Source organism: Salvelinus sp. IW2-2015, linkage group LG4q.1:29 (assembly GCF_002910315.2).
Source record: "Salvelinus sp. IW2-2015 linkage group LG4q.1:29, ASM291031v2, whole genome shotgun sequence".
Classification (NCBI taxonomy): Eukaryota; Metazoa; Chordata; class Actinopteri; order Salmoniformes; family Salmonidae; genus Salvelinus; species Salvelinus sp. IW2-2015.
This window is the reverse complement of record NC_036842.1, coordinates 32048263-32061388: the sequence shown is the minus strand read 5'-3', so window position 1 is coordinate 32061388 and position 13126 is coordinate 32048263. Positions and strand designations below refer to the sequence as shown.

The 13126-nt window shown below is 43.3% G+C and overlaps 1 protein-coding gene across 6 annotated transcripts in view; it reads left to right on the top strand.

Moving 5' to 3' along the window:
* LOC111961822 (F-BAR domain only protein 2) overlaps nt 1-13126 on the top strand; it is an 83353-nt gene that overhangs the window by 54553 nt on the left and 15674 nt on the right. For 3 of the 6 annotated variants that reach the window (XM_070442843.1, XM_070442841.1, XM_070442842.1), the window contains 10 exons: nt 931-975; nt 1344-1416; nt 1698-1722; nt 5483-5539; nt 5653-5715; nt 5915-6088; nt 9000-9024; nt 9698-9745; nt 10289-10331; nt 10484-10581. In XM_070442843.1, coding sequence (XP_070298944.1) covers nt 931-975; nt 1344-1416; nt 1698-1722; nt 5483-5539; nt 5653-5715; nt 5915-6088; nt 9000-9024; nt 9698-9745; nt 10289-10331; nt 10484-10581 — 651 coding nt within the window. Of the gene's footprint in view, nt 1-930; nt 976-1343; nt 1417-1697; nt 1723-5482; nt 5540-5652; nt 5716-5912; nt 6089-8999; nt 9025-9697; nt 9746-10288; nt 10332-10483; nt 10582-13126 lie in introns of all 6 variants that reach the window. The other 3 variants (XM_023984377.1, XM_070442839.1, XM_070442840.1) reach the window with 3 other exon arrangements.

The window sequence follows — 13126 nt, the reverse complement described above, 5'->3', positions numbered from 1 at the left end:
CACACACTACAGCATGCTGAAACCACACACACTACAGCTGCTCCACCAACACACACACACACTACAGCTTGCTCCACACACACACACAGCATGCTCCCACACACACGCACACACTACAGCATGCTCCACACACGCACACACACACAACACACACTACAGGCATGCTCCACACACACCACACACACACATGTACACACACACAGCGATTTGCTCACACACACACACACATATATACACACACTACAGCATCCTCCACACACACACCCCACCACGTACAGGCATGCTTCCACACACACACATCTATTTCCTCAGTCACTTTCTCTCTCACTCTCTACACACACACACATTTCTCATGGACAGGACACAGATCTCGAAGACATAATTTAAGTTCTACAAGGCCTACTGTAAAACCTGCACAACAGAGGACCAAAACCACTCTTAAAACAACCATATCAACTAAAATGGCACCTGGCATGGCAAACTATGCCAGTGGCAGACAGAAACCCACTGACCTGCCCTTTAGTACACACAGAATGGCTCATAAGGCCACACACACACTTCTGAGTAAGCATAACACAACACAAACACACACACACTGAGTAAAAACACACACACACTAGTAAAAACACACACACACACACAACACACACCACTGAGTAAAAAAAAAAAAAAAAAAAAAAAAAAAAAAAAAAAAAAAAAGAAAAAAAAAAAAAAAAAAAAAAAAAAAAAAAGAAAAAAAAAAAAAAAAAATTGATGGGTTGTGTGTGTGTGTGTGATGATGGGTTGTGTGTGTGTGTGATGATGGGTTGTGTGTGATGATGGGTTGTGTGTGATGATGGGTTGTGTGTGATGATGGGTTGTGTGTGATGCGTTTAAGGCGCTGCCAGCAAATGCCAAATGAACCTAAATGAGTGTTTTCTGTCTTATCAGATCCTATTGACTTTGAAGAATGCAACACTGCCATCGCCACTGAAGGTAAGTCTCTCTCTCTCACACACACACACACACACACACACACACACACACACACACACACGCCGTGCTTGTGCCCTTCTTTTCTATAGTTTATTCCCTCAATGAAAAACAGAAAACAGTGAAATTTCGTAAAAGTCAGACTTGATATTTTTCACACCTAAATGTGTGGGTACATTTTAAGTCGAAATGTTTTAAGTTGTCTGGCCACTTCTCCAGCTCTGCTGCAGAACATCTAAAGAAGTACGAGTGTTTCATAAAGGGATTTGATTTATCCAATTTTCTTTTTGGTTTGGAGTTGTCATATTTGTCTAATAAAATTGAAGAAATCTATCAGATATTTCTCACATACTTGTTGGGTTTGTTACTAGGAGCCAAACCCAGAAAGAGGAAAACATTTGCGATCCCAGGCCGCCGGAAAGACAACAAGGACACAGACTCGACGTTAGTAGCTTCTACTTTTAAACTTGATTTATATAGGATGTGTAAGTAGTTTATAAACTGTTAATTTAATGATTTTACTTTCCACTGCCTGGAACTCATTTAAGATGGCTTAGTGAACAGTCTCTAAATTCTGTTTCAAATGATCCAAGATTAGTATAAATCATGTTTAATTTTATTCGGCTTGTCTTGATGATAAATATTAATTCCGCATCATTGGCCTGAATTCCGAGAATATTAAATGAGTCTGAAATGTAAACGTTGCTTCTTTTGGTGGGTCTCAGGGAGTCGACAGAAGTTGAACCTGCTGTGAGTATATTCCCAGTTACATACTCTCAAATTGAATTTATTTGAATCATATTAATTTAATACTATAATGTGAATCCCAATTTTATTTGGAATTACTTTGTAATATTATTATGCAATAGTATTGCAATTATTTTTGTCATGTACAAGTTGTTGTAAATAATAATTGAATTAGTTGGACAGTTATACGGATGTAATAATGGCAAGACTGAATTGTCTCAATCACTTCATTAAAGTAAAACAGTATGGTATCTAAACTGCCATGTTTCCTGTCTGTCTGTCTGTCTGTCTCTGTCTCTGTCTCTGTCTCTGTCTCTGTCTCTGTCTCTGTCTCTCTCTGTCTCTCTCTCTGTCTGTCTGTCTGTCTGTCTCTCTCTCTGTCTCTCTCTCTGTCTCTCTGTCTTTCTCTCTGTCTTTCTCTCTCTGTCTCTCTGTCTTTCTCTCTCTGTCTCTCTGTCTTTCTCTCTCTGTCTCTCTGTCTTTCTCTCTCTGTCTCTCTGTTCTTTCCTCTCTGTCTCTCTGGTCGTCTCTTCTCTCTGTCTCTCTCTGCTTTTCTTGGTCTCTCTGGTCTCTGCTTTCGTTCCTTCTCGTTCTCTCTTGGTCTTCGTTTCTTCTCTTTGTCTTTCTTCTCTCGCCTCTCTTCTCTCTCGTTGCTCTCTCTCTGTGTCTCTCTCTGTCTCTCTCTCGTCTCTCTCTGTCTGTCTCTCTGTCTTTTTCTGTCTCTGTCTCTCTGTCTTCTCTGTCTCTGTCTCTTCTCTCTGTCTCTCTGTCTTTCTCTGTCTCTCTGTCTTTCTCTGTCTTCTGTCTCTCTGTCTCTCTGTCTTTCTCTCGTCTCTCTGTCTCTCTGTCTTTCTCTCGCTGTTTCTTTCTCTGTTCTTCTCTCTCTCTCTGTCTTTCTCTCTCTGTTCTCTTCTCTCTCTTCTCTCTCTCTGTCTTTCTGTCTCTCTTCTGTCTCTCCTCTGTCTTTTCTCTCTCTCTCTGTCTCTCTCTTCTTGTCTTTCTCTCTGTCGTCTCTCTGTTCTCTCTCTCTCTGTCTTTCCTCTGTCTTTTCTCTCTGTTCTTTCTCTCTCTCTCTCTCTCTGTCTCTCTCTCTCTGTCTCTCTCTCTGTCTTTCTCTCTCTGTCTCTCTCTCTTCCTCTGCTCTTCTGTCTTTCTCTCTCTGTCTCGCTGTCATTTCTCTCTCTCTCTCTCTCTGTCTTCTGTCTCTCTCTCGCTCTCTTCTCTGTCTTTCTGTCTCTCTCTCTGTCTCTCTCTCTGTCTTTCTCTCTGTCTTTCTCTCTCTGTCTCTCGTCTCTCTGTCTTCTCTCTCTGTCTTTCTCTCTCTGTCTCTCTCTCTCTGTCTCTCTCTCTGTCTTTCTCTCTCGTCTCTGTCTGTCTCCTCGTCTGTCTGTCTGTCTGTCTGTCTGTCTGTCGTCGTCTGTCTGTCTGTCTGTCTCTGTTGTGTCTCTCTGTGTCTCTGTTGTCTCTGTGTCTCTGTGTGTCTGTGTTCCTGTGTCTCTGTGTCTCTCTGTCTGCTCTGTCTCTCTGTCGTCTCTGTCGTCTCTGTTGCTCTCTGTCTCTCTGTCTCTCTGTCTTCTGTGTCTCGCTGTCTCTGTCTGTCTCTTGTCTCTCTGTCTGTCTCTCTGTCTTCTCGTCTCTCTGTCTCTCTGTCTTTCTCTCTCTGTCTCTCTGCTCTCTTCTCTCTCGTGTCTCTCTGTCTGTGTCTCTCTCTGTCTCTCTGTCTCTCTGTCTCTGTCTCTCTCTCTGTCTCTCTCTCTGCTCTCTCTCTGTCTCTCTCTCTGTCTCTCTGCTGTCTTTCTCTCTGTCGTTCCTCTCTGTCTCCTCTCCTGTCTCTCTCTCTGTGTCTCTCTCTGTCTCTCTCTCTGTCTCTCTTGTCTGTTCTCTCTGTCTTTTCTGTCTCTGTCTCTCTGTCTGTTCTGTCTCTGTCTCTCTCTCTGTCCTCTGTCTCTCTGTCTCTGTCTCTCTGTCTTTTCTCTGTCTCTCTCTCTCTGTCTCTGTCTCTCTCTCTCTCTCTGTTCTCTCTGCTTCTCTCTCTGTCTTCTGCTCTTCTCCTCTGTTCTCTCTCCTCTGTCTCTCTCTCTCTTCTTCTCTCTCTTCTGTCTCTCTCTCTGTCTCTTGCTCTCTCTCTCTCTGTCTCTCTCTGTCTTTCTCTCTGTCTGTTCCTCTCTGTCTCTCTCTCTGTCTCTCTCTCTCTGTCTTTCCTCTGTCTCTTCTCTCTCTGTCTCTCTCTCTCTGTCTCTCTCTCTGCTCTCTCTCTCTCTCGTCTTCTCTTCTCTGCTCTTTCTCTCTCTGTCTTCTCTCTCTGTCTCTCTCTCTGTCTGTCTCTCTCTCTGTCTCTCTGTCTTTCTCTCTCTGTCTCTCTCTCTGTTCTCTCTGTCTCTCTCTCTGTCTCTCTTCTCTGTCTTGTCTGTCTCTCTCTCTGCTCTCTCTCTGTCTCCTTCTCTCTGTCTTTCTCTTCTCTGTCTCTCTCTCTCTGTCTCTTCTCTCTGTCTTTCTCTGCTCTGTCTCTCTCTCTCTGTCCTCTCTCTGTTCTTCTCTCTCTGTCTCTTCTGTCTCTCTCTGTCTGGTCTGTCTGTCTTGCTTCTGTCTGTCTCGTGTTCGTGTCTGCTCGGTCTGTCTGTCTGTCTGTTCTGTCTCTGTGTGTCTCTGTTGTCTCTGTGTCTCTGTGTGTCTGTGTCTTCTGTTCTCTGTGTCTCTGTGTCTCTGTGTCCTGTGTGTCTGTGTCTCTGTGTCTCTGTGTCTCTGTGTCTCTTGTCTCTGTGTCTCTGTGCTCTGTGTTCTCTGTCTCTCTGTCTCTCTGTTCTCTCTGTCTCTCTGTCTCTCTGTCTCTCTGTGCTCGTCTCTCTGTCTCTCTGTCTCTCTGTGTCTCTGTGTCTCTGTGTCGCTTGCTCTTCTTCTTCTCTGTCTCTCTGGCTCTCTGTCTCTCTGTCTCTCTGTCTCTCTGTCTCTCTGTCTCTCTGTCTCTCTGTCTCTCTGTCTCTCTGTCTCTGTGTCTCTCTGCTCTCTCTGTCTCTCTGTCTCTCTGTCTCTGTGTCTCTCTGTCTCTCTGTCTCTCTGTCTCTCTGTCTCTCTGTCTCTGTGTCTCTGTGTCTCTGTGTCTCTGTCTCTCTGTCTCTCTGTGTCTCTGTGTCTCTCTGTCTCTCTGTCTCTCTGTCTCTCTGTCTCTCTGTCTCTGTGTCTCTGTGTCTCTGTGTCTCTCTGTCTCTCTGTTCTCTCTGTCTCTCTGTCTCTCTGTCTCTGTCTCTCTCTCTCTCTCTCTCTGTCTCTCTCTGTCTCGCTCTCTCTCTCGGTCTCTGTCTCTCTCTCTCTCTCTCTGTCTCTCTTCTCTCTCTCTGTCTCTGTTCTCTCTCTCTCTCTGTCTCTGTCTCTGTCTCTCTCTCTCTCTCTCTCTCTCTCTGTCTTCTCTCTCTCTCTCTGTCTCTCTCTCTCTCTCTCTCTCTGTCTCTGTCCTCTCTCCTCTTCTTGTCTCTCTCTCTCTCTCTCTGTTCCTCTCTCTGTCTCTGTCGCTCTCTGCTCTCTCGTCTCTCCTCTCTCTCTCTCTGCTCTTGTCTCTCTCTCTCTCTCTCTCTCTGCTCTCTCTCTCTCTCTTCTCTTCTCTCTCTCTATGCTGTCTCTCTCTCTCTCTCTCTCTGTTCCTCTCGCTCTCTCTCTCTGTCTCTCTCTTCTGTGTCTCTCTCTCTCTCTCTCTCTTCTCTCTCTCTGTGTCTCTCTCTCTCTCTCTCTGTCTCTGTCTTTTTGTCTCTGTCTCTACTCTGGGCTGTAGAACAATACCAATGGAGTTCCTCCTGGATACTATGGCACCATAGACTTCCAAAACGCTGTGAGTCTCACACACACACACACACACACACACACACACACACACACACACACAGCAGGAAATGCTTAAGTGCATTACTAAGTGATGCATTACTGTTGTTGTGTTTGTTCTAGAATGTCCCCACGGTTGATGAAGATGGCTTCTGCATCAGACCGGAAGACCGCAACCAAAATGATATCCTTCCTCAATACTCACACTTTTACACTGTTAACCTTCCAACACTTTGTCTTCAAACTCTTCTTATCATTCCTTCATCTGCTAGGATTCATTGTGATGTCCTCTGTTGGCCTTGTGTTACCATATTGCCACACTGTATAGCCACTAATCTGGCGTGGTGTTATGATCCGTTCCGCTTCCTTCATTCGTGTTCCACATGCCAAAGAGAACTCGTTCTATTCGTCGAGTGACTCGGAGGATGAGGATGAACCCAGGAAGTTCCGCGTGGAAATCAAGCCGGTGGCGCCCAACAACAGGACGCAACAAAGCCAAGCCACCATCGACCAACTCAAGGCCTCCATTGGAAACATCAGCCTATCGCCACCAACCTCGGTACATCAACTCAGTACCACTTCATTTGATAGAAACCTGTTGCTCCACAATTCTGTCAGATTGCCAGAGATTCCAAACACGCATTGGAGAGTAGACAGACACACAAAACTGTCTGATCAATTTAACAATAATTCCTCACCTCCACACTTGTGTATTGGATACACACTTGGATAAGGGTCAAATCCTCTATCCTACAACATGAATATAGAACGTTGCACATCACTACCGTTGCCACTGAAATACACCTCTAAGCATGCAGAAATACATTCTGATGTATTCTGTCTGTTTCCTCTCTACACTACAGCTGCACCTATTCACTAACCTTAGTCTCCTCTGTCTGAGGGGCAGTTCCCCGTCAGTCTGTCCCATCTCCTCTCTAACACTAGAGGGCAATAGTACATTGAATTTCCACTGTAAGATTTGGGAATGGGTACTTAGTCATAAAGCCTTCTGCCAGAATCATTAGACAGTATCATACATATTTGAAAGTCTTTTTTGTCTTATTCTGTTCTTTTGCCTGTTTGAATCATTCTCTCAGCTGTCTAAGATGAGTCACTGTGGACAGTAGGAGTGACTGAGCTCATTCAGAAAGTTCAGTTGGGAGTTTTTATTTCAAATTGAAATCTCCATGCATGAGTCATAATTCAAACATCATTTTGTATTTGTTTTTCTGTGTTTGACCGGTAGGGTAAAAATGTATCACAAATAGTCTTCAGTTTTGGTCACTTGTTTTCTTTCTTGCTGTACTTTAACACAACGGTTGAATGGCACAGGTGGAATGGCCTTGTCTCTAAGTTCTGAACAGTCTTTTTTAAAGCAGTGGTACCACTGCTGTAACACCATGCAACTAATTGTACAGCAGAGTCAGTACACACACCACTTCACCCTGCTGTCACGTAATGGGATGAGATGGCATGCAGAGACTGTCAGAGCTCCCCAGCACGCAGAGCCTGGCCTGACCTTTGACCTTTAGGCCTGGAGTTGACCTCTCCATTCAACTTTGACTGACTGACTGGCCATATCATCTCTAAATCTCTGAGCCGCGCTCTCGGTCTGCCTGCTCAGGGTGGAAATAGCGCCTGCCATTAAACTTTAAAACAGTAGTGTGTGTGAACACTCCGTGTGCTGCTTCAGAAGGAGGTTGTGAGCTCCCCCATTTCCGCTAGAGGAGTCCTACCACTCTAAACGACTGTCACGGAATCTCTATCGTTTTCTCATTGACCCTCTCTCCCCTCGGTCTACCATGCTCTCTCTATCTCTCTATTGGTATTTACTCTTGTTTTATTAGGGGCATTTTGCTGCTACAAACATTACTTGTATGTGATTCTTTATGGTGGTTAGTCGACCATTACATTTGACAGTGTTTAGAAATGTTTTTTTCCGATATGTTTTAAATAGGCATGATTCTGCTAACTTTTTGTTTTAAATGGAATGAATCAACTTTGGCGAGAATTCCTTCGTTTATGGAGAATTTCTTTGTTATTTTTGAAGCATTAAGAAGTTTCTTGAGGAAAAACATTCTCTGGCTTTTCCAAGGCCTGAAATTCGGATTTGGTTCATTGCAAATTAGTTTTTGCTCGACCGCAGGACTTAACATTTAAAAGATTTTCTCAGTCCAACGACAAATAGTAGCAACCTACTGTCTGTCTTTTTTTCTGTTTGGACTTTCACCTAAGTACCGGAATATTCTCTCCGTTTTCTTTTATTGCTCCCTCCTTCAAATCTGTAGAATTCTTTCCACCTTAATATTGACAGAAATGTTCTGCGCTAAATGTTCCATAGTTAAAAAATCTAGGCGATAATGAACGTTGCATCAATTTCTTGCCATTAGTCTTTCTCCTTCTCAGTTCCCTTCTGTGCTGTTTGTTCCTGTATTGAAACAGCAGTGGAAGCCGGAATGGTTTATGTGTGACTGTGTGTGGAGATCTGTAGTGTGTGTGTGGCGGGATACAGCTGTAATTGAACCCATTTGCTGCTTAGTGCCTGTGGGACTAAACCCAGGCCTCACGGCACTTTGACGCTTTAGCTGCCTCCCTCTAAAGCCCTTCTGTTCCTCTTCTCCTTCTTTCTCCTCTTTCAGTCTGCCAATAAAGGCTTTATTGGAATTGATGGTCTTAGTTTCCATTGGGTCACACAGAAGTACATCAGATCTTCTGTTGGTTGCCTCTGTTAGTGTTTGAATATCTCTCTCCCTCTCTTCTCACCTCTCTCTCTCATACCTGATTGATGGCAGTGCGGGGTTAGATACTGTGTCCTGTCTGTTCGGTGCAGCTGCATTTTTCACCCTAGGTTTAATGTCTGGTATGTGTCTGAGAAGCTTAATCCTGTGATTTACTGTCTCTTTAAAACTGATGTGGAAAAAGCCTCTCCTCAGGGAATAGTTAATAATACGCTTTTCAACATTTCCATGTATCAATTATATTTTAGTTCGGGGCAGTTTTTTGGTATTGTGAGTACCGTACCGCCACCTGATAAATAGAGCCTGTATTGTGCATATCTCTGTTTTTAGAAAGTGTTATTCAGGAAGTAAGTTATTACGCAAGTGTTGATTCTGAAAGAGTAACACATTGAGGAACGTTGAGCTGTCATCTTAAATACGTGTAGTTGGAGATACTGTGTCCAGGCAGAAGTGAATTGACCCTGCGCTACTGAAGATTGGTTCCATCTAGGACCTATGCCAAATCACCTACTGTCTGTTATAATAAAGACATCTAAGTACTGACAAGAACATTCCAGATACAACCATGTTTTATGTACATTTACTTCAAATGTACTTTTCTCTGATATTCAGTTTGTCTTTGTAAAGTATGTTTTGGGATTGCTAGAGTGTTTTTGTGGAGGATGAGGGCTGAAGTTCTGTGTGTGTGTCTTATCCTAGCTGTAGTTAATTCATGTGTGTTTATATTCTCAGGGTCAGATGCCAAGGAACCAATCCAGTGAGTATTTTATTTGACCCTTCTCCCCCTCTGTGTGATGGCTGCGACCATTTTTGACATTTTAACTTCATTTTTCTTGCCCCAGGTCGTTCTTTAAAAAAAAAAAAATCCTAGCAACCTCGCCAAAACCAACATATCCCCAGTTAAAGTAAACTTAGTTTGTTTTTTATATGTGTGTATTTGAGAGAGGACTCCTGTTCCCCCTCTAAGCTATGAGTAAGATTGATTGCTTAATTGCTTGTTTTTATTTTGCATGTCAGAAATTATATTTTTCCTCCTGAGTTTTTGGCTACAATTTGTATATTGTGCTATGTTTGATTTTCTGCTTGGACAAATTAGTGCTTGAACAAATGAATTAGTTGTCTATAAAGGAATGCAACAAGTCACGTAACTGTCTCAAACTGTGAACTATTAGTGGATGTTGGCAAGTAAACCATGAAGAAATAAATATATCACAAATATATTAAGTAGCATTATACACAGTTTTAATAACATCACTTTATTATCCTTTGATATTCATATTACCATCATATCAAGTTATAGTTTTAAAGTATTTTATCAATTTGGTAGCACTAAGACTGATAATGCAACTTTTTGATAGAGTTTAAGGCTGATACTATGTATATTTGGGAGAGTTAAGAGATTGATAGCCATGTGTTTTAAACATGCTCAGGGCTGTCAGGAATGCATCCCCACTCAGCGATAGGCTCTCAGGTGCTAGGTGAGTACTATACGTACCTCTCTAGTCAGTCTGCCTCCCCTCAAACCACCACCACACCCACCAAACATGCCATGCCAAGTAGACCTCCACACCCCCACCTCAGCTCCCCCCACCCTGTGGCTAATACTGTACTCTACAGCTAAAGCTAACACAAACGAACATGCTAGCTAATAAAGCAATGCTTCAAACGATCATCTTCGACATTTAACAACTTTTCTAACACTATCTGTTTGCCACAGTCGCAAGGAGCTACGTAGTTTGATGTAGATCTGAAAATAAAATTGTTACATTTGGGACCAATAGAGGAATATCTTGCTGGTGGGGAACCTCTGCTACTGTACAAATAACACATGAACACACTAGTGTGAGCCACACAGAGAGCACTGCAGCCCTATCCTGTAGCATGGGCTCTCTTGCTCCCTACAGGGTGTGTTTTAAACGCCTGTCTGGGTGGGGGTGTGTGGGGCAGGGTGTTCCCTGCACCTAGTAACCTTGTGTGTGCTGAGGTTAAGGTTGTTATTTGTATGTTCTCTTCTCAACCAGGTGATGAGTTGGGAAAGGCCAGGATGTCAACATATTTCAATGAGTAAGTACAGGATAAAGATTCTCCTAACTTTTACAGATACTAATTGGCTCAAACAGTTGATACACACCCTTGATTGCCCTACTCTCACTGTTTAGTAATTGCTCTCATTTCCACATCACTTTCTCTATCCATCCCTCCTCTCTCTCTCTCAGCAGTAGACCTGCTCTCAATAATGACCTTCTCTCACTGGATCCGTTCGGCCCCGCCCCCACCCTAAGAGGCTCCTCCTCCTCAGTGTCCTCATCAACAGGTAAGCCCCACCCTTCAAGCGTAACAGAGTGTTTCAATGTATTCCTATGGGTGGCTGGGTGAGTTCGGTGCCGACCATGATGGGGTTCTGTCTGGATAATTTGAACTCTCTTTATAAATGGCATTGGTTTTCATTATTACTTCTAACTACTACTGATACAGACATGACCCCACATAGTTAAATGATATTCACAAATGAATAAGCTCCTACTGTATTCACTGTACACATTGACACCAGAAGAGATTGTATTTGATTACATTGAGACACTATCACGTATGTCTTTTTTATTTGTGGGAATATTTTGGAACAGATTTCCTAAATCAAACCGATTTTTTTCAGAATTCCTGGTATTTTTACCTCTTAAAAAAAATATTATTTTTTATTTTTATTTTTTATTGCGGGTTGGTTTTGGGTGCTCACTCCCAACCTAAACTGAACTTGTGTGTCTGTGTCACTGAACATGTTTTGTTTGTGTGTTTATTGTTGATATGACATTCTAATAGGTCATGTAACCTTGCTTCTTTTTTTGAAAGTTTGACATCAAGTGTCGTGTGGGGAGGTTTTGCCCATTGACTTTATTTTATTTACAGTTTATTTTATTTTAAGTTGTGTTATTCAATTAACTGTCTTTTAAGCTTTGTTCTTTTATGTGATTAATAATTATTGTTACAGTTTTGATTAGTATGCATTTGGCTGTGGGGGGGGCTGCATTTGTAAGTACACGTGTGTTTAGTTTAATTGTTTATTTCCTTTACATCCCTCTTTCTCTCTTTCACACTGTCCTGCCTCTCACTCCAGTACAGATATGTGAAAAGCTGGTTTCAATGGCAAGGTTTATGTAGTGTGGAGTCTCTGTGCGTGTCTGTGTGTGACTGACTGTGTGTTGAAATAGTTACGTTAGCACTGACCCATTGCCTGGGCTAATCGTAATCCACAGTTAATTGGCACCTAGTTTGGATCAGAGGGTTGGCAATAAGGCCTATTGGCACGTATGTTGTCAAACACTATCTCATTATTGTCAAAAGTTCCACCTTAAAAGCCAAAAAATCTGTGTAAAGTGCCCTGGTTAGGATACTGTGATGACTCTTAAGTCCTTTAAATACCTGTTTAAGCTCTCTGTGTACAATAGAGGCATTACCAGCCATTAATACACACATACAACACATTCATCTGGCCCTGACTGAACTGCAAACATACATCTGGCCCTGACTGAGCTGCAAACATTCATCTGGCCCTGACTGAACTGTAAACATTCATCTGGCCCTGACTGAACTGTAAACATTCATCTGACCCTGACTGAACTGCAAACATACATCTGGCCCTGACTGAACTGCAAACATACTGACTGTAAAACATTCATCTGGCCCTGACTGAACTGCAAACATGCATCTGGCCCTGACTGAACTGTAAACATACATCTGGCCCTGACTGAACTGCAAACATGCATCTGGCCCTGACTGAACTGCAAACATGCATCTGGCCCTGACTGAACTGTAAACATACATCTGGCCCTGACTGAACTGCAAAACATACATCTGGCCCTGACTGAACTGCAAACATACATCTGGCCCTGACTGAACTGCAAACATTCATCTGGCCCTGACTGAACTGTAAACATGCATCTGGCCCTGACTGAACTGTAAACATGCATCTGGCCCTGACTGAACTGCAAACATACATCTGGCCCGTGACTGAACTGCAACTTCATCTGGCCCTGACTGAACTGCAAACATACATCTGGCCCTGACTGAACTGCAAACATACATCTGGCCCTGACTGAACTGCAAACATTCATCTGGCCCTGACTGAACTGCAAACATACATCTGGCCCTGACTGAACTGCAACATACATCTGGCCCTGACTGAACTGCAAACATCATCTGGCCCTGACTGAACTGTAAACATTCATCTGGCCCTGACTGAACTGCAAACCTGCATCTGGCCCTGACTGAACTGCAAACATACACTGGCCCTGCTGACTGAACTGTAAACATGCATCTGGCCCTGACTGAACTGCAAACATGCATCTGGCCCTGACTGAACTGCAAACATACTCTGGCCCTGATGAACTGCAAACATGCATCTGGCCCTGACTGAACTGCAAACATGCATCTGGCCCTGACTGAACTGCAAACATACATCTGGCCCTGACTGAACTGCAAAAACATGCATCTGGCCCTGACTGAACTGCAAACATGCATCTGGCCCTGACTGAACTGCAAACATACATCTGGCCCTGACTGAACTGCAAACATACATCTGGCCCTGACTGAACTGCAAACATACATCTGGCCTGACTGAACTGCAAACATACATCTGGCCCTGACTGAACTGCAAACATACATCTGGCCCTGACTGAACTGCAAAACATACATCTGGCCCTGACTGAACTGCAAACATACATCTGGCCCTGACTGAACTGCAAACATCATCTGGCCCTGACTGAACTGAAACATCATCTGGCCCTGACTGAACTAAACATGCATCTGGCCCTGAACTGAAACTGCAAACATGCATCTGGCCCTGACTGAACTGTTAACATGGC